This window comes from Marmota flaviventris, chromosome 3, assembly GCF_047511675.1.
Source record: "Marmota flaviventris isolate mMarFla1 chromosome 3, mMarFla1.hap1, whole genome shotgun sequence".
Classification (NCBI taxonomy): domain Eukaryota; kingdom Metazoa; phylum Chordata; class Mammalia; order Rodentia; family Sciuridae; genus Marmota; species Marmota flaviventris.
Genome location: NC_092500.1, coordinates 5,864,898 through 5,886,777, shown reverse-complemented (window position 1 = coordinate 5,886,777; position 21,880 = coordinate 5,864,898). Strand labels below are relative to the sequence as shown.

Below are 21,880 nucleotides of genomic sequence, written 5' to 3'. Positions count from 1 at the left end.
TGGCTGGCAGGCAGTGAGAAGTATTTGTGGAACAAATTAGTTGGGGTCATCTAGAGCTCAGCCTAGAGGCCCCCTGGCGCTGGGGCAGCCATGCGGAACACAGGAGCTGCAGTGGAGCTGGGAGCTGGGCGGGAGGAGGCTGGCAAACAGGCAGGTGCCCTCTCCCTGGTCCAGGCTCCAATGCTGCCACACTTGTGTGACCCACGCCTGCGTCCTCAGCTTCCCAGCAGGATGGGGGGAGCTGGGCAAGGTAGGCCAACACTCCCTCTGCCCAAGTTTCCAGCACCTAGGCACCCCCTGGCCCCTGGCTGTCACTGATCTCTTGCTTGGCCCTTCCCCCTGTACCTGGCTCTCACCTCTTGGTAAGGCTCACTCCCATCAGCCACACTGACCTGGCACAGGACCACTGCCGAGCCCAGGGCCCAAAGGAAGAGCCCGCTCCCCTTCCTCCCGACCCCTCCCCACCCTCCCCCAGCCCTGCCACCACTCACCCACACAGTCCTTCCTGTTCCAGTGGAGCCGACTCCCAGGGGGGCAGACACACTCATAGCTGCCCTTGGTGTTGACGCAGCCCTGGTCACAGCTGCCGTTGTTCATGCTGCACTCGTCCACATCTGGAAGAACAGATGGGAGTAAGGGCAGGAGGGGAGCCTGGATCAGCCAGCTCAGGCCACATCCTTGGGGCTGGGGGGGTCAAGGAGTCAGGGCAAGAGGGCTGAGAAGCTACTGACCACACCCCTGCCTGACACCATCTTTTGACGCAGACACGTAGCTGAACATCACACTCACACACACACACACACACACACACACATGGATATCCTCCTGGACATCCAAATGCACCCCTTCTCCAGGGACCTGGCTGAGGAGGTGGCACACAATTAAAGGTTCAATCCAGCCTGGTGGGGCCGGGAGCCAGCACTGGCCCAGTGATCGTGAGGCCTGATCTCACCAGGGGACTGTACAAGCCCCTTCCCAGCCTCAGTTTCCCACTTGCACAGTAGGCACCAGGGGTAGACCTGCTCTGTTACACTCAGCCTATCTGCACACTAGTGAGCGGAAGCCCCAGAAAGCCCTCGGTTCACCTCTGGCCCCTAAATATATCTAGAACCTTCTCTGCAGCCCTGTGCCCTGCCTTACTCCTCAAGCTCCCAGCCTGGGGCCTCTCCCCAAGGCACCCTGGAGTCCACGCTCCTTTCCACATGGTAGCCAGAGCGTCTGGTTACGTAACCTGGTCCTGTTATTGCCCTGCGTAAGCCCTCTGAAGGTGTCTCATCACAGGGGGAACAGGACCTCAAGTCCCCTCTGGGCTCACAGAGCCCTATGCTGTCCAGGCCAGCACCTCCCTGCCTGCTCCCCACCTCACACCCTCAGCCCCAGGGCTCGAGCCGCATTGCTGCCTCTGCCCCTCAGCCTTGGGACTGCAGAAAACACTGATCCCCTCTTCTCAGCCCACACATTTCTCCTTTGGGGTCCCCATGGTCTTGACACTGCTCTTCTCTGTCACTGCCTCTCTCCCACTAGAACACACTGTGGGAGTTTCTGTGTGGGCCACCCCCTGCTGGACTGGGGTTCTCCAGTAGGTGCAGTTTCTAGGCTTTTGCCTTTAAACTGGCACCAGTGTGGCACTCAGCAGGTACCCACTGGCCTTCCTGCCTCCCTGTTCCTCTGGCTTCCCCTGATCTGCCCGTGGCTAAGCCCTTTCCCAGCAGTGTCAAGGTTAGGGTGTGGGGTACAGTGCAGGTAGCTGTGCAGTCAGGTGCATGCCTCAAAGGGCAGGTGGCCCTGGCAGGTGGGCTGCAGACCTCCGCAGTGGGTCGTCCCATAGAGTGTGTAGCCGTGGTGGCACAGGCACTGGAAGCTGCCCGGGGAGTTGATGCAGATGTGGTCGCAGGTCCGCTCGAAGGAGCACTCGTCGATGTCTGTGTGGCCACAAGGAGACAATATGGGGGAGTGTTTCAGCACTTGGTGGGTGGGCATGGCCCGTCACAAATAGCCACATGACACGCATCTGTGCGTGGACAGTCCCTGGGTGCTGAGGCTCAGTGCAGAGCCAGCCCTCAGCAAATGTCAGACTCTCATTGCTGCTTGACGTTCCACTGAGCCGCCATTAACCCTGCTTATGGGTTAGAAGCCATCTTGCGTCTTTCCCAGAGATGAGCAGCAGAGCTATTCGAATAGAAGAGATTCTGACTCTGCCATTTTAACATCTCATATTCAACTGTGATTAGGAGAAGTGTTTAATCTCACCTGCAGGAAGGAAAATGATTGGGCCTTGCCTAAGATCCCCAAGGAAGAAGCTGAATGGGACATGAACCCAGGCCTCTTGGTTGCTGACCAAAGTGACCCAAGAAGTTTCTTGAGAAAATAAGGAAAACAGCACAAATAAGTAAGGGAATGCGCTACCCACAAGACTGAAAAAAAGACTCTGATCATATGTGACATTTGATCATGAGCTTCCTGGTGGCTGAGGAAAAGGGAGCATCACCAACTGCTTGCTACTGGAAGGGATGAAATGAGCCAGATGCTCCCAGGAGGTGAGTCTACCCTAGACATAAATTCTGAGGAAAATGGCTCCTATGGGGCAGCTGATGGGCCTTGGCGGGCACAGCAATATCAGCCTGAGCCTCTGGGAGCACAGTGATTGAGTTTGTTCTCTGAGTCCCTCTGCTCACGTGATGTATGCACATCATATTCATGATGTATACACATTCACAAGAGCACTAATGCAAGGAGGAACTGAGCTGTGGACCCTCAAAGGGGGATGCGATCCCTCCCAGGGGATCTGGGAAGAGCTCCTGGTATTTGTGGCCCCTGACCTTGAAGGATGGGGCCAACTTGGAATGGAGGAAGGGTGCTCCAGGCAGAGGTTGAGGTGGCAGTACAGGGTGCCTGCAGGTTGTGTAAGGTCAAGGGAGGACTGGGGAGGTGCCCGGGGTTCCTGTCCTGAGAGCCCTGAGCACCACAGGGGACTGGACCCCTCTCTGCTGTATCTGGGGGGGTCCAGGGCCCCAGACCTCAGGTGACCTGGAAGAGGGTGGAGACACTGGCAGAGTAGGGAGCAAGTGAGCACAGGAACTTGGCCCAGAGCCCAGCAGAAGATGTGCCATCATCTCCCCTCCTCTCTCAGGGGCAGCTGGGCATGCAAGGTCAAGGGCCCCCCAGCCCTCTACTGAACTTGGCAAGGCTGACCCAGAAACAAAGAAAGCACAGAGGAGCACCGATGGGGCCTGGATGAAAGCCATGCTCCTGACTGGCCCTCATACCCTGAGAGGAAGATGGGCCCCTGGTGCCCATTCAGGACAGTGAGGCAGAGCCTAGGAGAAGAAGTGACTGCACTGGCCACATGGGGAGCCTGAGGTCAGGCTGGCCCTCAAGCTGCACCCATAAGGCAGAAGCTGCAGACCCCCAAACCGAACCTGGCGACAGAGTCCTCACGTGCACTACACGGCCAAAACAACCAGTGCACAACCCAAGAGCTGGCCTCCCTCTGCGCTTTCTCCCAAAGCTGGTCCCACAGGACACCCCACCAAGCTCCTGTGGTCCAACAGTGCCATCTCCTGGGTAGGTGATAATGCCACTCCTCCTAGCACTTTACCAAAGGCCCCTCCCCAGGAAGCCTTTCCTGAACCACCCCTGTCCACTGCCCACCCTCTGGGCTCCCACTTCATCCTGGACTTGTCATAAACTGTGGTCCTGGGCTTCTGCCCAGCCCTCTCCTGCCGTCCATCATTCTCCCTAGCAGGTGACTGTGGGAGAGTGCCTGTGCAATGCCTTCCAGCAGGTGGCAGCACCCACCGCTAAAGCCAAAGCCGTCCCCATACTGAGGGAGGTCAGGGGAGGGCTGCTGGATCTTTCCCCAGCCCTCAGTTTCTCATCTATAAAGGGGACTGGTTGGTCTGGATGCCCCGAGAAACAAAGAACAGGAAGTCGGGGTGGACAGAAGCACATGCCAAAGACTGGAGACCTACGACCATTCTCTCAGGCCCAGCTGGCAGAGTGGACATCCACGCGCTCACCTTCTCGTCTAGGAGCCTGCATGAGCCCAGGAGGGAAGGGACATTGGTCTGCTGGGACCCGATGGGGAGGGGTTGCCCAGGCCTGGCATGGGCTCACCTTGGCATGTCCGCTCGTCCGTCAGCAGCTTGTAGCCCTTGCGGCAGCCACACTCGAAGCTGCCCACAGTGTCACGGCAAAAGTGGTCACAGCCTCCATGGTTGACCAGGCACTCATTGATATCTGCAGGGATGAGGGGGAGGAACAAGGCAAGGGGAATGGGCTCTGGCTCTTAAGGGAGGGGCAGCACCCTCCTTCCCTATCTGCCTGGCTGGTCTGAGGCCCTGCCCAGAGGCTTGCACTCCAGCTGACCACAGGATGGGGCCTGGCCCACAAGTGTGGGACAGGGCTTGGAGTACACTGTGAGGGCCCAGCCTTTGAGGCTTCACCCCTTAAGACCTGGTGAGCCTGGCATCATGCCCTGTGCAGAGGAGCTGATATCTGCTGTGCCAGGTGAGACAGGGCGGCGATGTCCACTTGTGGTCCTTCAACCCACACTTCCAGGGAGGTGGCTGGAGGGCAGTGAGGCTGGAACAGGGGCCACCTCAGGTGACCAGAGCAGGCTCCTGGATTCCTGGTGGGAGACGGGTAAGAAGCGCCCCGACCCCTGCCCTCGTGCAAGACGTAGTGAGGGGGACCTGAAGTCCTGCTGCCAAGCGCTGGAGTCCAGTCAGCTGTGAGGACACTTTAAAAAGTAGGTTTTATGGCCTGTTTGAGTAAGGAGGCTGAGGCTCAGAGGGTCAAGTATTGGTGCGAGAGCCTTTTGCTAAAGGGGGGGCGGGGTGTGAGCTGCGCCTGAGGGACCCCCACTCCCCACCTGTTTGTTTGTTTCTCTGTCAATAGTTAATGAGTGGCAGGCAACACTGCTAAGTAGGTGGCTGCAGCTCATGCACCTCAATGACAGAGTTCTCTCTCACAGTGTGGGCTGCTGCTGACACCTCAGGGATGCCTGTCCCTCTCGCCCCAAGACAGTCTGACTCCTTTGAGCCCCTTGTCCCCACCCCTCAAGCTGCTCATCTGGGCTCCAGCTCAGCCTGGCATTCTGTGCCAATCAGAGGCCCCCTGTCCCTGTCCCTGAGGGTCCTTTTCTCCAGGAGCTATGTTCTGGCTACTTCAAAGTTCCTCCAGGGCCCCCATGGTCTCCAGCCCCCATGCCGACCTCCCTGTCCAGGTGTCCCACTCCCCCCCTGGTGTGGAGGAGTAAAAGGGAAGCGCCGAGACCCTCCCAGCCAGGAAATGGATGACCTCCCCTATGGTCGTCAGACCCGCCCTGGCACAACTGCCAGGCAGGGGCCCAGCACCTGTGAGCCCACCCTGAGCGTGGGTGCTCGGCTGGTGCCAGATGCCCTGTCCTGTGTACTGGGCACCCAGTGACAGGGTGAGCCTGCCTCCTTTGACAGATGGGGGACAGGAGCCTCGCTCCTCCCACAGCAGCTCCCACCCCAGCAGAGCCTCAGCAGCCACCTTCCTGCTTCTTCCTTCAACCAGACAGGCAACGGGCGCCTGCCCACGTCCCCAGGCATCATTCCCATGGAGTGCTCCCAGCAGCTCTGGACACTGCTCCTGCATATCAGAGGACAGCCCTCTTTGGCCCTCCCTGGGGTCACCCTGGGAGCCTGGGGAGGTGCCTGAACCAAGCTCTTCCTGGGGCATCTCCCTCCAGCCCCACGACAAGTGGGAGGAGCAGAGCCCCGTTTTCATAGAATGTGGTCACAGGGCTACAGGTGAGAGCTGACCTCTACCAGCACCGTCTGTCTCGAGGATGGCTTTCTCCAGCACACCATGCCGGCCCTGTGGCCACCAGAGAGACATGAAATGAGCTGTGGCCTGAGCTGAGGTGTCTCCACCCCAGGTTCTAGGAAAATTGGGAGTTTCTAGCATAAAGCCTCAGGCAGGAAAGCAGAGGCCTGTCTTTGCCTTGCCAGCTGTGTGACCTTGGGCAGGGAAAGACACCTCTCTGAGCCTCAGGTTCCCCATCTACAAACTAGCATGTCCACCAGCACCTCCCCTAGCGCCATTAGTGGAATTAAGTAAGCCAACTCCGCTAAGTAGACAGGGGCTGTCCTGTGGTCATTATCAGGACCCCTGCCTCCTCAAGAACGCCTCAGGCCTCCTGAGACTTCTGACCCCTTCTGCTTCCCCATCCAAATCTGTCCAGCCAGGGTGTGTCACAGCAACCAGACAGGCAGAGGGAGGCATGTGTGCTTGGGCCCAGGCTGGAGTAGCTGGCTGCCTGGAGGGATGTGGGGGTGCCCCTCCTCTCTACCCGGATCTAGTAAGGGGGTGCTGGGCTCCCAGGTCCCTTGACCTCTGATGAACCAACACTGGGGAGGCACTTCAGGTCCTCTGTCCCCTTCCCATCCTCGACTGTGTCCACACACCCTCCACCTTCCACAGCAAATCTGGCCATGCCCCTACCTGCTGACAAGTCTGTGGGGGCCTCTGGGTCTCCTGGGTAAAGGCCAGCCCTTGGTGGTGGCCACAGACTTCGTTCTGCAGCCTGGCCTGCCCGCCGCAGCTCCTCTCCTGGGCAGCCTTGGCCTCTGCTGCGCAGCCCAGGCTCCAGCCACCCGCTGCACCACTGCAGCTGGCTCTCACCTGCTGGCCCTCTGCAGGGCCTCTCCACCTTCCCCTGGCCAGCCTTCCTGCCCTTCCCTCCAGAGTCCATCTCTCCCTAGTCACAGGGCTTGCCCGGGGGCAGGAGACAGCCTTGGGACTAGACCACAGAGGTGGGTACCTATTCCTGTCTGGCACCCCAGGCCCAGAGTGAGCGACTGAATGAACAGATGAGCCAGGAGGTGAGACAGGGTGGTCCAGAAACAGAAAAGGGCCTGAGGGTCCAGGGAAGGGTGGGACCTTGGCCCATCAAGTAGCCATTTGACTGTACCACCCAACGGTGGAGCACAGGTGTGTGGGTATGGGGGTGCCTGCCAGGTGAGGATTGTGCCCCAGGAATGCACAGGATGGCTATTTCTGTTCCCTTCTGCCATCCCGGCACACTGTGGGGCCCATGAACAAGGGCTTTTGGGAGGGGCAGAGGGAGAGTTAGGATGTGGGCTGGCCAGGTGGGGGGCAGGTGAGGGCACCTTTGCTCCCACACAGATAAAAGTCCCAGCAGGTGGCCTGTCTGGCCCAGGGCACAGGGAAGCAGCAGTGGGTGGGGATTCTCCTAGATTGTTCTTGAAGGTGTGTGGAGGAGGGGTCTCCCTGAGGGAAAGCGGCTGCAGCTCAGAACTCTACCCTCTGGGGAGAGTCCAGCATCAGGAGGCCGCCTCCCAACAGCACAGGGGGACCCAGCTCCAAACTGAGACTGAACCCGGCCCAGGCCACCCCCTTGAAATAAAGCCTGGGCTTGGGGCAAGTCCTCTTGATCCTCTAAAACCTGCATCCCACTTTCCCACCCCTGCCGCCTACCCCCGGGGATCCCCACCAGCCCTGGTGAACCCCGCCTGCCTGGGCTCTCAGCTCTGGATTTTCCCAGCCCTCTGTTATCTCCCCTCCAGTGATCTATCTTGCTTGACAATGTCTTTTTTGCTTCCAGAAAACACTGAACCTTTGAAATCACTCCTTTGATATTCTTCCCTGGACCCGGGCCAAGATCAGGGTGTGCACCCTGAATTGAGGAGTGAAACCCAAAACCCCAGAGGCCAAGGTCTTGGGTTCACTGGGAATCCCCTGCTGGGCTTGCCCCAGCCAAGTCCCCAGCCCTGCCTGCATCTCTCCAGCAAGAGCCTGAGAACCCAGGTCACCAACCCTGGGGTCTGGAGGGGGCATCTGGTTTCTCAGGCTTCCCTCCTTGAGTTGAGCTGTTCTCGCTCTACAGGTCTGTGCCAGCCCGTGCCCCTCCATTCCTAGTACCAGTGGGGAAGTCTCAACCCAGTTTCCCATCTCTGCCACCATCCGGCCCAAGCAAAAATGTTGTCCTGAGCCAGGGGATGGCAGCAGTTTCCTCCCTGCTTTTCCAGATGCTGCCCAGAGACTGCTGGCCAGGTGGTGGCAGGGACCATTTCAAAATAAAAACCCACCCAGTACTGACTGGGGTCTGCCCGGCACTCACAGTTGGAAATGTCACCAGCCCCCTTGGGCTACCCCAGAGAGGGGTGGGGAGCAGCAGCAGGAGTCCTCTCCCGGCTGCTCCCTCTGGGGCCACAGGACTCCCCAGGCCCTTTCTGGTCCCCAGTGGTGAGCTGGCTCCAGCTCTCCTTCCAGCAGCCTTGCTCTCAGGACTTCAGCCCTGCAGGGCCCCCTTTCCCAGTCCAGCCTCCACCTCCCGGCGAGGCAGTGAGGACTGGTTCTACCTCTCCAGGCCCTGGGTCTCTGGACAGGTGACATTACTGGGCCTTGAGGATGCCCAGATCTGCGCTGACCTCTGGCTCCCTTGCCACCCACTCCTGGCATTGAGTCCACATGGCGAGGACTCAGATGTCACCTGTCTGCCCACAACCCTGCCAGGAACACATCAGGGCTACTGACAGGCCGAGCGGCGGCTACAGAGGGCTTCACTTCACATCAGCAGCTGGCAGATCTGCCTCTGCTGTCATAATTAGCAGCTCTTCCTAGCAAGGGGGCAAGGAAGGAAGAAGCTACTTTGTCAGACTTACAAACAGCCCACCTCAGTCAGTTTTAAATTGTCTTAAACATTCGCTGGCCACACTCTCCAGCTCCTGCTCCCTTCGAGGCCCTCCTGGGTCAGGGCTGGGGTAGGCGCCTGAGGGCGGCCCGGCTGCTGCCCCCTTCTGTGTGCGGCTTTGCCTGGGCTTTTGTAATGGCCCCCGGCCTTTGCCTGGCCTGGCCCTGCTGTGGGAGGCTGGTCCCCACGCAGGCTGGTCCTGGAGCCCAGCCTCTCTCTGTGGAAGCCGCAGCTCCCCTTCCCTCACTGCGCGCCCCCCCCCCCCCCGCCCCTTCCTCCACCTTCAGCTACCTGTTCCTTTTCTATGACAGAGTTCCTCTGCATCCTTCTTCCTTCAGTGAAGCACAGAACTCACACAAATCCCCTTACAAATTTCCAACAGTGACACATAATGACTTACACACTTCCCAAACAGCCCAGAGCTGGGCTGTCCCCATCTGTTCTGAGAATCACCCCCACTATAGGTCAGCATCTGGGCCAGCACCTCTGCCCCCAGGGAGTTCCAGAGTAAAGGCACTTTTGATCCAGGAATCTATGGAAGTACCACACACCTGTGTTCTCTGGTCCCTGCTGGGACCCTCCCTTCTCCTGGCCTTCCCAGCACCAAGGTGAGTGACTGCCGAGTGCCCCTATTCTGTGGCCACATGGGGCTCAGAGGCCAGGTGGGGACACACCAGCATACTCCCTGTGCTGACCTTTGCATGTCTTTCCGTCTGGCTGCAGTGTGAATCCAACAGGGCAGCTGCACCGCACGCCAGTGGCTGTGTCCTTGCACGTCCGGTCACAGCCTCCGTTATTGACTGCACATGTCTCTGGGGAGGGAAAGACACAGAGATGCTCAGTCTCCTTGGGCAGAAGCTACCAGCTTTCCCCAGCCATGGGGAGATCTCCTGTGAGATAGGAGAGCTGGGTTCAAGTTCTGGCTGATACTCCTGCTATGGGACTCTAAGGAACCTGTGCTGCCTCTCTGAGCCTCAGGCTCCCCATCTATAAAATGGGAGAATGGGCTCCATTCCCATGGGGGTCGCTGTGAGGCTCGTCAAACCTGACAGAGAGCAGTACTGGCTAGAGGTTACTGCTGACAGCTGAAGACCACGATCTGGGGTCTGAGATTGGCCTGGCTGGTTCTTAACTGCCCACGGCCAGGATCCTGAACCTTTGCCCCACCTGCTCTTAGACTCCAAGTCCATCAGGTGGTGGCTGGAGGCAGCCATATTCACCCCAGTGGGGAATGGCTGCAGCCCTGGCTGTGGGGCCCGGGCCTTGCGCAGCACTCACCACCACCCTAGTGAGGCTTGACCCACCACTGTTCTCATCAGAATGCACCAAAGGTGTCTGGGTTTTGTCCACTTGAAGTCTGTCTAGTGCTTTTTTTTCACGTCTGAAAAGTTCAGAGGCTGGAGTGGCTGAGGTACAACGGGGATACCAGAGCTTGCGGTGAGTGGTCCTCACTGGCTGTAGAAAGGCCATAGTGCACCCACAGGGTGCTGTTCTCCCAGACCTCAGTCCTTGCCACCTGGTTTCGTATCTTGTGGTACAGGGCCTGGGGGGCACAGCCTGAGCTTGCTTCACCTGGGGGCCTGCCTTCCTTGGTTCTGCAAGTGGCTGTGTGTTCCTCTGGGAGAAGTTTGAGAATGAATGTACAGTTGCCAGCAGTCCCTGCTGCTAATTAGATTCGTGGTGCCCGTCCTTTGACCTTCACCTTGAGGGTGAGCATGTGATTCTGCAGGGCCTCCAGGGTGGGCGTCCTGCTGCTGGGGCTATCTGCATGAGAGCCGCCCGCCTGCCTCGGGGTTAGTGACTTCCCACCGCCATCACAGGGCTGGCTGTAGTTTGCTGAAAGGTGTCTCCTTGGCCCTGACGCTCTTTCTGGTCTGTCTCAGTGCCCTGGTGGCCCTGGCAGCTTCTGTGAACCCCCCCCCCCCATCCCCGGGGTCTTTGCCGTGCGTTGGCCCTGGCTGCACACCTCCTCCCTGCTCAGCCTTCAGGTCCACACCTGGGGAAGCCTCCTTCCCAGGGCTGAGGTGAAGATCAAGTCTTGAAGGCACCAGGCAGTGGCTGCTCATTATGCGTTTCCTCTCCTGGGCTTAAAGCCAGACCAGGAAATCCTGCCTCCCAGCCCACAGCAGAGCCAGTGTCCCCGAAGAGCCCTTTCAGCCTTCCAAGTGTGATGGCCCCTTGATGGAGGGGGCTGAGAACCTGCCCGTTTTGCAGGTGTAGGTAGTTAAGGCTCTGAGGTAGGGGGCATTAGGGGTCAGCAGCAGGCACTGAGGGCTGGGCCAGGCCTGGTCTCTCTGTGCTGGTGGAAGTGGGTGGGGGCCCTGGTGATTATGTTCTTGAGAAATGGACATACCTGACAGCTGGTATGTTCTTCCCCTTGGTGGCACTTGTAACTCGACCCTTCAGACCCAAGAGGGTCTTGGGGACCTGCCCACTGGGCAGTCTGAGGCTGGGAGGGGGCTGGGCCAGCATGGATGTCCACCCTTCTCTGGACCCCATTGCAGGGCTCTCTCCCCCACTGGGTGATTTCAGTTTCTCTGAGTAGCCCCAGCTGGTGCATACATTTTAGGCTTTGAGTGAGGGGCTCTGAGTACCCCAGCATCTGGGGGCTGGTGGGCCACTCTTGGGTGCAGATCCCTCTTGCTGCCAGTGCCCCATCATGGTGGTCACCGCATGCCAGGTCCTACTCTGCCTCTTGTCTCCTGCCCTGGCCCTCGGAGCTCCTGGGCCCACTGCTTCCCCCACCAGGAGTGGGGCCAAGGTTGTGCAGACAGCACTGGAGGTATCAGCTTGGTCCCACTCTACAGTGCCAGGAGGGCAGTGACCCAACGGCAGGCCTTCGATCTGTCTCCAGCCACCCTTAGCTCCAGGGACCCAGGCAGCTGTGCCTAGACCTGCTGCTCACTGCATTCAACTCCCCCTTCCTCCTGCAGCCCCTGCTCCACCCCGTCCAGAACACTCCCTCACCTTCTGGCACCCCTGGGCCCCCTCTTGCTGCTTCCTTAACATCTCTGGAATCCAGCCCCTGCTCTTGCTGCTGCCATTTGGGACCAGGCCACCACAGTCCTCTGAGACTCCACAGCTTCCCAGGCTCCTCCCCTAGCTCATGGCCTCACTTTCAATGCTCCCCGGGGCTTTTCTGGACCTGTGCTGGGCGGGGAGGTGAGTGCAGGGAGCAGTCTGGCAGCTGGCCTGTCCTCCACTCTGCCTTCCCAGGACCATGGGCAGGTTGTCCTGTGCTGGGGCTCTAGTGCCTCTGCTACAACACGGCGGCGTGGGGCACTTCCTGCCTTGCCCACCTTAGCAGTGCTGTTCTGAGGTGACGGAGGTTCTGCTACCAAAGGCAACATGTATAAAGAGCAAGACGGAAGCCCACCCAGGTCCTTTGTGGGGGACTGAAATCTGCACTTAGGGAAGGTTGGTCTGGAGGTGCCAAGCATCTTGTCCTTGGAGGTTTCCCTTAGAGGCTCCTGGGTGCTGCTGAGGGGATCCCTTGCCTTCAGTGGCCATTAGTCTGGGGTACTGCCCAGCTTCCATTTCTGAGGGCCTTGGAAAGCTGCCTTACCTCTCTGCCCCCCCAAGACCAGAGGCTGCCAAAACCTGGTGCTGGATCACCACTGTCTCGAAGAGCTTCAAAAACCAGCTCTGTCCTTCCTACAGTGGGCATCTAACTGCAGGCTACCCCAATGTGAGCTGGAGATGGCAGCAGGACATCTCTCTGGGTCTCTGGACCTTCCACCTCCTTCTCAGGGTCGCATCACAGCTCCTGTCCCTCCCAGAGGCTAAGAGTGAGCTTGGGCCAGAGGGTAAAAGGGGTTCTGCAGGACGGCCTCATGAGGCCACACCCCACTGCAGGTTTGCCTCCAGTCACCAGAACTGCGGGCAAGTGGGGCAAAGGAGAAGAGGGCAAAGCTAAACCTCAGAGAGTTTCTCCCAGGATCTGAAGGAAGAATTTCCTTTCAGACTCTGTGAGCCCCGTCTCTCCTATACCCCGACTTTAGATGAGAGCTGCCAGGGCTCTCCTTAAAGATCTTCCTGCTCCTTCTGGAGCAATGATGACAGCAAACCTTGCCCTGCCTACCCCTGAGCACCCGACAAAGCACTTGTCAGCCACTCACCTCAGCAGGCCTCACCCATGGGGCACTTTTGCAGGTAGGGACCTGAGGCTCAGAGAAGTAACTTGTCCAGGCAGGACTAGTTACCTGATTTGGGGGACCCAATACAAAATATCAATGAAGGCCCCCTTTTCCAAGATTGTTTAGAACTTCAAGACAGAGTCAGTAGGGCATTAAGCTAGTTGGGGACCATCCCAGGGAAGGACTCCTGGTGACTGCCCAGGTTGAGCAGGGGAGGAGCCAGCATGCGCCCTGAGGTTGTGGGACTCCAGGCTGATGAGCGAGCTGGAGCAGGCCGGAGAGCTGGGGTTTGGCAGAGGAGCCCAGGGCCGCTCCCAGTGAGGCAGCAGAGCAGAAGAATTGAAAGCCCCAGTCTTTGGACCTTCCTCAGGGAAGCCCTATGCTGGGCTGGCTTTGCAACACTGGACCCCTGCCTGCAGCAGGCCAGAGCTCTACCAGAGGGACAGGACATAGGAGTAGAGGACGGCCTGGGAGCCGCCCTTGGAATTCACACTGCCTGATGGCACCCCACCGGCCCAGGTTCAGCGAGTCTTTGAAGGACAGTCTCCAGCGAGTCCTTGAAGGACAGTCTCAATCACAGTGTAGTGGAACAAATATGAGCTGAACAAACATCTGGCTGCGTGAACAAGGCCAAGTCTCATTGCTTTGGGAATCTGTTTCCTGATGGGGATGGAAAGAGCTGGCGACAGTGTGTGTGAGAGCGCAGGGTTAAGAAGGGACCAGGGCGGCTGAGACAGGGAGGCTGCTGAGGCCAGGACTGCAGCCCTGATAAGGTACAGGTCCCCATGTGTGGGTGGAGATGACAATATTTACTATGCAGTTCTTGCAAGGCCCAGAAACAACAGTCTGCATCAGTGTTTTGTAAGCACTGAGGGATGGACTTTAGCCTACCCATGCTCTCCGGAGTCCCATCCTGGGCCTCTGATACCTGGGGTGGCACTGTCAACCCAGAAAAGGCCTCAGAGTCCCCCTCTGTGCTACCAAGGCAGAGTTAAGGACACACCTAAGGCTGCCTCCGAGGTTCAGGATGCCCCTTGAGCATAGTGGGCAGAGGGATCTGACCTCTGTCCTGAGCACAGCTGATGCTGGATCTGGATGGAGCCTTCCAAGGTCGCCTCTTCCCCTCCCCTACAGGGACCCCACCTCATCAGGGCAGCAGCCTCCTGCCTCAGCTGCACTGGCCCCTTCCCCTCACTGTCTCCATGCACTCATTGTCGCCAGCCTGGTTCCACGTTGAGGCCTGAACAGTCCCAGGTGGGCTTATCCAGTCCCCACCTCAGCAGATGGCGCTCAGGAGTAGATCTCGCAGGCTGGAGGCGGAGCAGGGCACTCCAGGCAGCAGGGAGAGGCTGGGGTGGGTAGTTTGTGCCATGTGGTTAGGCCAGGGTGCTAGTGCTCAGGAGATGAGCAAGCCACCCCATCTCATCCAGTCCCTGCTGAGCCACAGGAGGTGGCATGAGACCTTGCTCATTGTGCCCAGAACAGATGGTCACACGATACTAATGACAGGTTGGAGTTCAGAGAGCCGTGAGGTGACAGGCAAGAGGAGACCAGGGCCCCTGGGTATGGGCCATAGTGCCTTTTATCCCAAAGTGGCAGGAGCCAGGGAAGGGCCAGCAACCAGCTGAAGGGAGAGGGTCAGAGGTCAGAAAGCCACGAAAGCCAATGGCCAATGCCTTGCAGCTGCTTTAGCTGGTCCTAGCATGGGCCATTCCCCTATGAGGGTCAGGCTTTCAAGGAACAGGGCAGATGTAGAGCACTGAGCCCACGTGTGTCACACCAGGTCAGAGCCTCTGAGGGAGGGGCAAGCTCTGCACTATTGACAAGTCTTAGAAAACCTAAGGCCTAGAGAGGGGACCATGAGGCCCCCATCAAGTCCCTCAACCAAGTGCTCCAGAAAGCTACAGCAGGCCTTGGCGTGCTGGCCAACGGGTCTATGCTGGTTCTCAATTCAGGCATCCTAGCCCTCTGTCCTGGCCCTGGTGGGGCTGTCTGCAGCACTGCCCCCTCTCAGCAGGGGAGTCCCACTCTCTGGTACCACCTTCCCTAGCTCCTGCCAAGCCTGACACAGGGCAGGCATCAAGTCCCCCTGTCTCCTGTCAATCCTCACGGGGCTTCCAGAGTTCCTGCTCATTGATACTGTCATTGAACAAAATGCTTGTGCCTAGGACATTGGGCACAAGGGTCACCCTGCCTGGAGAGCATACAGTCAAGGAAACTGCTGCATGAATGAAAAGTGCCACCTCCCCAAGCGCCACCTGCTCAGGGGAGTTCTCTGTGAGGTATATTTCTGCCAGTGGAACTGTCCCCTAGGGACTTCAGGGACATGCTGTGAGTGCAGAAAGCCATCCCCTCAATGCCAGTGCTCAGAAAGCAGAAGTCACCTGGACCTGCCAAGAGGTGGAGGAGGCCCGAGTGTGGAAGGTGCCAGGAGCCAGGCAGGCAGACCTCAGGACAGGTGTCCTCATTTGGTTTAAGGGCTCTCAAATGCCCTGTCCACTGAAGGACAACAGCACATGGCAGGAGTAGCCACTGGCAGAGGCCTCTTCCTGCACTCTGCATCCTACCTCCACTCTGAAGGGCAGACACAGCTCAAAAGCAGCCTCCCCCTTGAGTTGGCCCTTAGGAGACAGGCAGATGGGATCACTGTGCCTATTCCACAGAAGGCTCAGAGGAAGAGCTGGGGAGAGGCCCAGCTGCACATCATACTGGGCTACCCTTCCTGCCATGTGCTACCTGGGAGTTCTGGGGTCGTCAGACCCCTGTCTAGAGTTCCCCATCACAGCAGTGAATGCTCAGTGAGCGTGCCTGTGCCAGACCCTGTGCAACCTGCAGGGAGACAGGGCCACACCCAGCTGCCCCAGAGGGGCGTGGTGTGGACTGTGCAGCTGGCATTAGCCCAGAAGCTGCTCAGTAGACAGGCTTGGCCCTGGTTTCTAACGGCTGCCCTGGGGATTTGGCTGAGGACAGATTAAATGACTCCTGGGCAGAGGGAGGTGCTGAGCACAAACCTCTGTACTGCCAGGTGGGCCTTCAGCAGCAGCATGGCCTCCTGGTGATGGGGGCCTCCTGGAGGGTCATGATTACTGACACCTGGCTGGCTTCTGGAAGGCGCTTGTTAATCCTGCTGGTTCTCCAGGTTTCCCATCAGCCCCCAGTGTGATCTGAGCAAGGCCAGGCAGGCCTGGCCTCTTAGCCCACCACCCAGACTCTGGCCAGGTTTGATTTCTCATGGGCACACCAGGTGCCCCAACAAAGTGAAAATGGCCAGGGAAGATGACAAAGAGAATGGCTGTGACCAGGTACCTGCTCAGTGCAACAGGGGACCAGGTACCTGCTCACCAAGTGGCTCCTTTAAGATTCTCTGGGGCTACAAGCCACTTTGTGCGAATGAGAAACCGAAGCTCAGGGATGTGAGCTGGCCCTGGGGCACTGACCTATCTGGTGACCTGGAAGCCAGGACCGAACCCAGGTCTCACTCCAGAACCTGGGTAAGGAAAAACCAGAAAGAGGAGCAGCTGCTTGGAGTTTTGGTCCAATTACAGGTGTCCCTGCTCAGTCCTCAGAACCAAGATGTGGCCTAGGCAAGCAAATAAGCCGTCAGCTTCCCTGGGTCAGCCCAAGTGGTCTTGCCTCAGGAAGTTCTGAACTGTTGGCTTCCTGCCAACAGGTGACTGTCCACCCTGGCCTGCAGTCACCTTCGGGGCTGGATCTAGCTAGAGAGAAGCTGGGTGGTGGGGTGGGGAGGTGAAGCAGGCAGGGCTGGCGGCCGTGCCAAGAACAGGCTACCCTGCCCAGGCAGGTGGAAGGGTGGCAAAGGGACCTGGCCAGTTTCCTGTTTCTACACAGGGCTCCTCCTCAGATGGCAGGTGATGGACTGTGGTGCTCCTTGGCACCTTCCATCTGTGGCTACGGTGGAAGGTACATACAGAGCCCACCTGAATGCTGCAGGGCTGGCGCCGGGACTTGAGCAGCCAACACACCAGGAATCGGGAATGGAGGTGGGATACTCAGGTGGCAGAGGGCACTGAAGACACTTAGACAAAAGTCTGAGAGGCCAAGGAACCCAGGAAGGAGGTTAATGCAGGGCTGGGACACATTCGGGTTCAGGCCTAAGAAAGAAAGATGGCTCTAGCTACCATGTTCTCACCAGTGGAGCTGGGAGACAGAACAGAGGCTGGGCAGTGAGAAGTGGGCCTGGATGTTGGGACACTAGAGGCCTGAAGCCCAGGACAGTGTGAAGGTCAAGTGTTCCCAGTCCCTCCTGGGATGGGGTTAGGTCAGAATCACCTGTATCTATGGGGCTCAGCTCTACCATCAGCTGCTGTAAAGGGCGACTAGGCAGCAGAGGCTCCCTTCCAGCCAGGCTTGGTCTCCAAAAGCGTTAAGACTCAGGTCCCAGAAATCCTATCCACATCACAGGGTAGCCTGGGGTAGATCACATCCCTTCATGCCTCAGTCCTCTCTGGGGCCACTCAGTGCCCTGACCACTCCTCTTTTCACTAATAAACCCTGCTGGGAACTTTGTCCACCCACTTAACCCCACAATAAGTGAGTCACTTTGACCTGCCTCCCTATCAGTCCCTGCCAAGGGCCCCAGGTGACCAGAGACAGTCACATTTGGGATTAGGCCAATGATGGGGCTCTTGAACAAGTGATCCTTTTGTGCTGGACGCATGGCCTGGGAAACTGGATGCACTTGGATCTGCCTGATCCTTCCCCTGCCAGGTGCATATGGGCACCCTCCTGTCCCTTCTCTCTGAGCCTGGCTGCGTAAGCAGCAGAGCTCACCCATCCTGGGAAATCCTCCAGGGATCTTCACACCACAGAGACAACTGGCCCTGCTGTGCCCCTTCTGGACAAGGCCTGTGCTGTTGCTGTACACTGAAGGGAGCGTCTCTCTGGTGCAGACCTGGCATCTGCCCTTAGTTGGCAGGGGAGGGTGTGGAGATGGGGGAAAGAGAAGGCCACTGAGGATGGGGCAGCTTTTCCCAGGAGGAAGCATTGGAGATGGCACCGAAAGAGGGGATGGGTAGCGTGAGCCACACAGCAGGAAGCTTCAGACAGCTAAGTGTGCAGGCAGGAGGGACAGGTAAGGGAGGGGGTCTAGGAGGTGAGTGGATGTGTGGGGTTGGGAAAAGGAAGCGCAGGTGAGTGGTCCCTCAGTAGAGAGGAGCTGGCAGGGAGCAGGCAGCTGGTAGAGAGAAGCAGGGGTGTGACTGTGTCCAGATCTCTCAGGGTAACTGTGCCCTTACATGAGGCCAGGGACAGTGCATAGTAGAGTCTGGTCCCTTCCTCGCTTCTCCCTGCTCTTCTGGGAGCTCTTGATGAAGCAGCCCCTATGGTGCCCTGTCCTGCCTTCTAGGCCCTGCCTAGCCTCTCTCACCCCTGCTTCCTTTGAGCACATGCCTATGTGTGTGGCTTATGCCCACTTGATGGAGAGGAACCCCAGGGATCAGAGGGAGGGGCTGAGCTGGGCAGGAAGGCTTCCCCCCAGCAGAACTTGGGCCCCAGAGCAGTCATATGCCCTAAGGCCAGTTGCTTCCTCCTACACCAAAGGGCTTGGGTAGTGGTGACTGGACACACACAGATGGCCACAGGGCTGGGAAAACAGGTCTGGGAAGGATGGGGAAGGCTCAAGGGGTGGCCCAGCCTTGACCTGTGTGGCCTACTCTCTTAAAAATGAGCTCCTGGTGGCCTTTCTCTCCCATGTTTGTGCCTAGCCCCACCTGTGCCAATAGCTGGCACTCAGTGAGTGCTGCCTATGTGCCAGGCCTTGCTTTGGGCACTTCTTATCATCAGCTCATTCCATTCTCATGCCAGCTCTAGGAAGTATGTGCTACATGCTCCCCGTTTATAGATGAGGAAATAGGCTTAGAGGGAAGTTAAGAAATTTGCCCCAGAAAGCACAGCCTCCCTGGTGGGAAGAACAGGAACCCGGGCAGTCGGCTCCAAGGCCAAAGTGCTGTATGTGTGCTCCAGGCTCACGCAAGTCTGCTGGTCAAGGGAATCAGGGGTTCTGGGGTTGGTCCCAGGTCTGTCCAGCAATGGGGAGGCTTAGTGAAGAGGGCCCTTGGGATGGACAGGTAAGGCTTTGGTGGTCCTTGTCCCTATGGAACTCAAGGCCCTGCAGACCAGGCACTGTCCACACTTGCTGTGACCTCTGTAACCATCACTGAGCACCACTCCTGGCCATTGCTGAGAAGAGGGAGGGAAGTGTGGGCCCCCACAGGCCGGGCAGAGGTGCAGGGCGCCAGGCAGAGTTGCAGGGCGCCAGGCAGAGGTGCAGGGCGCCGGGCAGAGGTGCAGGGCGCCAGGCAGAGGTGCAGGGCGCCAGGCAGTGCTAGCTCTGGGAGTAGAGGAGAGGAACTCCCACCCCGCTTTCTAGCCTCACTGTCCTTCTCATCTACGAAACACTTTAGCCCCAGCCCTCAGCGGGGTCTGGGGAGTGCTCGAGGCTCCAAGCCAGGTCTGACAGTCACTTTGGATCACTGACCTGTCTATCAGGTGTGCTATTCTCACGGGCATCAGGAAACGGTAGGAAGGACTGGCTGTAGGCTCTGTTGTTGCTCCCTTCAGGAGGGGACAGTGGAGCCGGGATGGCTGTCAAGGCTACTGAACCTGCAGAACTGCGTCCCTCAGATCTACTCTGCTCCTGACCCGGGGCCCTGGAAGTCCATGGGCCCAGCTGTGGCCCAGGGAGCTGCTTACCGACTGTGTGGCCTCCCTTCTCAGGGTTCAGTTCTTCATCTGTACAGTGGGGACAGCTGACTGGGAAGACTTGGGCCAACTGCAGGAGGAGGCAGTGGCACAGGTGAGGCTGGAGGGCTGGGGCAGAGGGGTGGGCCAAAGACACACCGAGGCTGCTGAGAACGGAGGGCACCAACACAAGGGTGAGGGGTCCCCTGAAGCGGCAGGTTAGCCCATGTTGGCCAGCACATCCCATACGCTTGGGAATGGTTTTGGAGGAGGGACAGGCAAAGCCGGTAAAGAGGGCGTGGGCTCCATCTTAGTGGAGTTCTTCCCAGCCCAAGTTGAACCATCCGTCTGAGGCCAAATAAAGGCCCCTAAAATGTCCCCATTTGAAACCAGAGCCTGTGACCCCACATGGCAAAAAGGGCTTTGTAGATATGACTGAGTTAACGCCTTGGGACAGGAGAAAACCTGGATCATCTGGAGAGGACCCCCAGGATCACGAGGGTCCTTAACCATGACAGGGAGAGAGAGGAGAGGAAAGGAGGGAGAGGGCTGTGACAACATAGGAGGGTCAGTCTCAGGGCGGTTGGCTCTCAAGATGCAAGGGGCAGTGAGCTACCCAAAACAGCATCTTCTGGAAATGGGAGAAGGCAAGATGAGGGACTGTTCCTAGGTTTCCAGAGGGAACCCGGGCCTGCAGACACCTGACGTTGACCCAGGAGCTCTGTGTCAAATTTCTGACCTGCAGCCTACGACAATGCTGCTGCTCTGAGATGGTGGCAGTGTGTTAAGAGCAACCACCGGAAACACACACACACACACCCATCCTAAGCTTCTGGAAAGAACTTGATTCAAAGCCTGGGGTTGACAGGAAGATGGAGCACCACCAGTCCTGCTTGGGGCTCTGTGCACTCTAGCGGGACAGGACACTGCTGGAGCACTCCCTCCCCCACTGGGGCCAGCACTCCACTATGCCAGAGGCAGGGCTAGAGCCACTGACCTGGGGGCACAGGGCCCTCTGCTGTGTGGTCTCCACCAGAGACTGCCTCTTCTGCCCGGCACTGCCAGAAGCTCTGAGCCCAGCAAAGCAGCAGGACCCGCTGCAGGCTTTAGTGTCTTATCACTTCTGGTCTCTAGACTTCGTACCCTTGTCAAAATGACAGCTTGGGCTTTGGTAAAGGAAAAGCAGGCAGGTTCCACGCAGAAGCGCAGAGGCCCAACGATGGGAGAGTGCTGGGTTTAGCTGGTGTTTCACACCCTCTGCTGTTTGCTCCTCTCCAGTTCTGGGCCAGACTAAGAGGCCAGACAGCTCATTAAATGACTTGCGTGTATCTATAGGAAATGACCTCTGCCAGTCGGGCCACAAAACATTCTGGAAGAATTCTGAGTCAAACAGCTGGTCAGAGGGTCTGAATCTGAATCCTGCCCTTCATCTGGGAGCCCACAGGGAAGAGCTTGCCACTGTCCCTCTAGGGGCCTCTGATGGCTCATTGTCCAGAGGGAGCATGTGGCCATGGACACTCATGGAGAGAGGTTTCACCTGGGCCGGCAGGACAAGTCTGCTCCAGCTGTGTGGTCACCATGGAGCATGGCAAGATGCATAGGTACCCCAGAGGTGGGCAGGAGCTCCCAGCACCTGCTCACTCCAGAGGGAAGCAGCCCTTTCCCTTTGTCTTTTCCTACCTGCTCTGCAAAGAAGCCCATCCACACTAAGACAGGGGGCTTCTCAGACAGAAGATGCCTGTGAGGCCTCTTGGCCCTGGTGTCCTGCAATGCAGGTGCCCTGCTCTGGAGGAGCACGGACAGGACCTCACCAGGTCCTGCTCACAGGAGACCAACCACTCAGGTCCTGGTGTCTCACAAGCACTCACTGGTTCGGGGTGGCAGGTGGGGAGCTGGCCAGTGCAGTGGTGACGGGCACAGACCGTAGAGCCAGGTGGTCCAGGGTCTAACTTGGTCATGGATCTCCTGGGGGTATCGGCTTCTTCGTTTGCTGATGGGTACACCTCCTCCTCTGCCTGTCCTACTCTCTCCCAGCCCCAGCCCCACAAGCCCGAGGATCTCCCGGGATAAGGTGCTGGTGCTTCTTCAGAGATCAAAAACTCTAGTAGCATTAATAAGCGAGTCTCACCCAATTCCGATTCCTTTCACTGTCTAGACACTCTCCTTGCAGGACCTGGCTCTGAACCTGATACCCAGGTATGTGCTGACTGGCATAAGGCAGAATGTGGGTATTCACCTCTCCTATTCTCCATACCTTGTCTCTATTAATACAGCCTGGGAACAGCGACACCTCCCTGGGGTTTAACAGTTAGGGCCTAAAGTCCAACAAGATCTTACATCTTTACCTCAGAGGCTGCTT

General features: G+C 58.2%; 1 protein-coding gene across 2 annotated transcripts in view; it reads right to left on the bottom strand.

The window, feature by feature from the left end:
• The window catches only part of Scube1 (signal peptide, CUB domain and EGF like domain containing 1), a 125,928-nt gene that overhangs the window by 26,266 nt on the left and 77,782 nt on the right, over positions 1–21,880 (bottom strand). For both annotated transcript variants that reach the window (XM_027954629.2, XM_027954630.2), the window contains 4 exons: positions 9,382–9,498; positions 4,117–4,239; positions 1,806–1,922; positions 492–614 (listed from right to left, as the gene is read on the bottom strand). In XM_027954629.2, the coding sequence (XP_027810430.1) occupies positions 492–614; positions 1,806–1,922; positions 4,117–4,239; positions 9,382–9,498 (480 nt within the window). The remainder of the gene's footprint in view (positions 1–491; positions 615–1,805; positions 1,923–4,116; positions 4,240–9,381; positions 9,499–21,880) is intronic.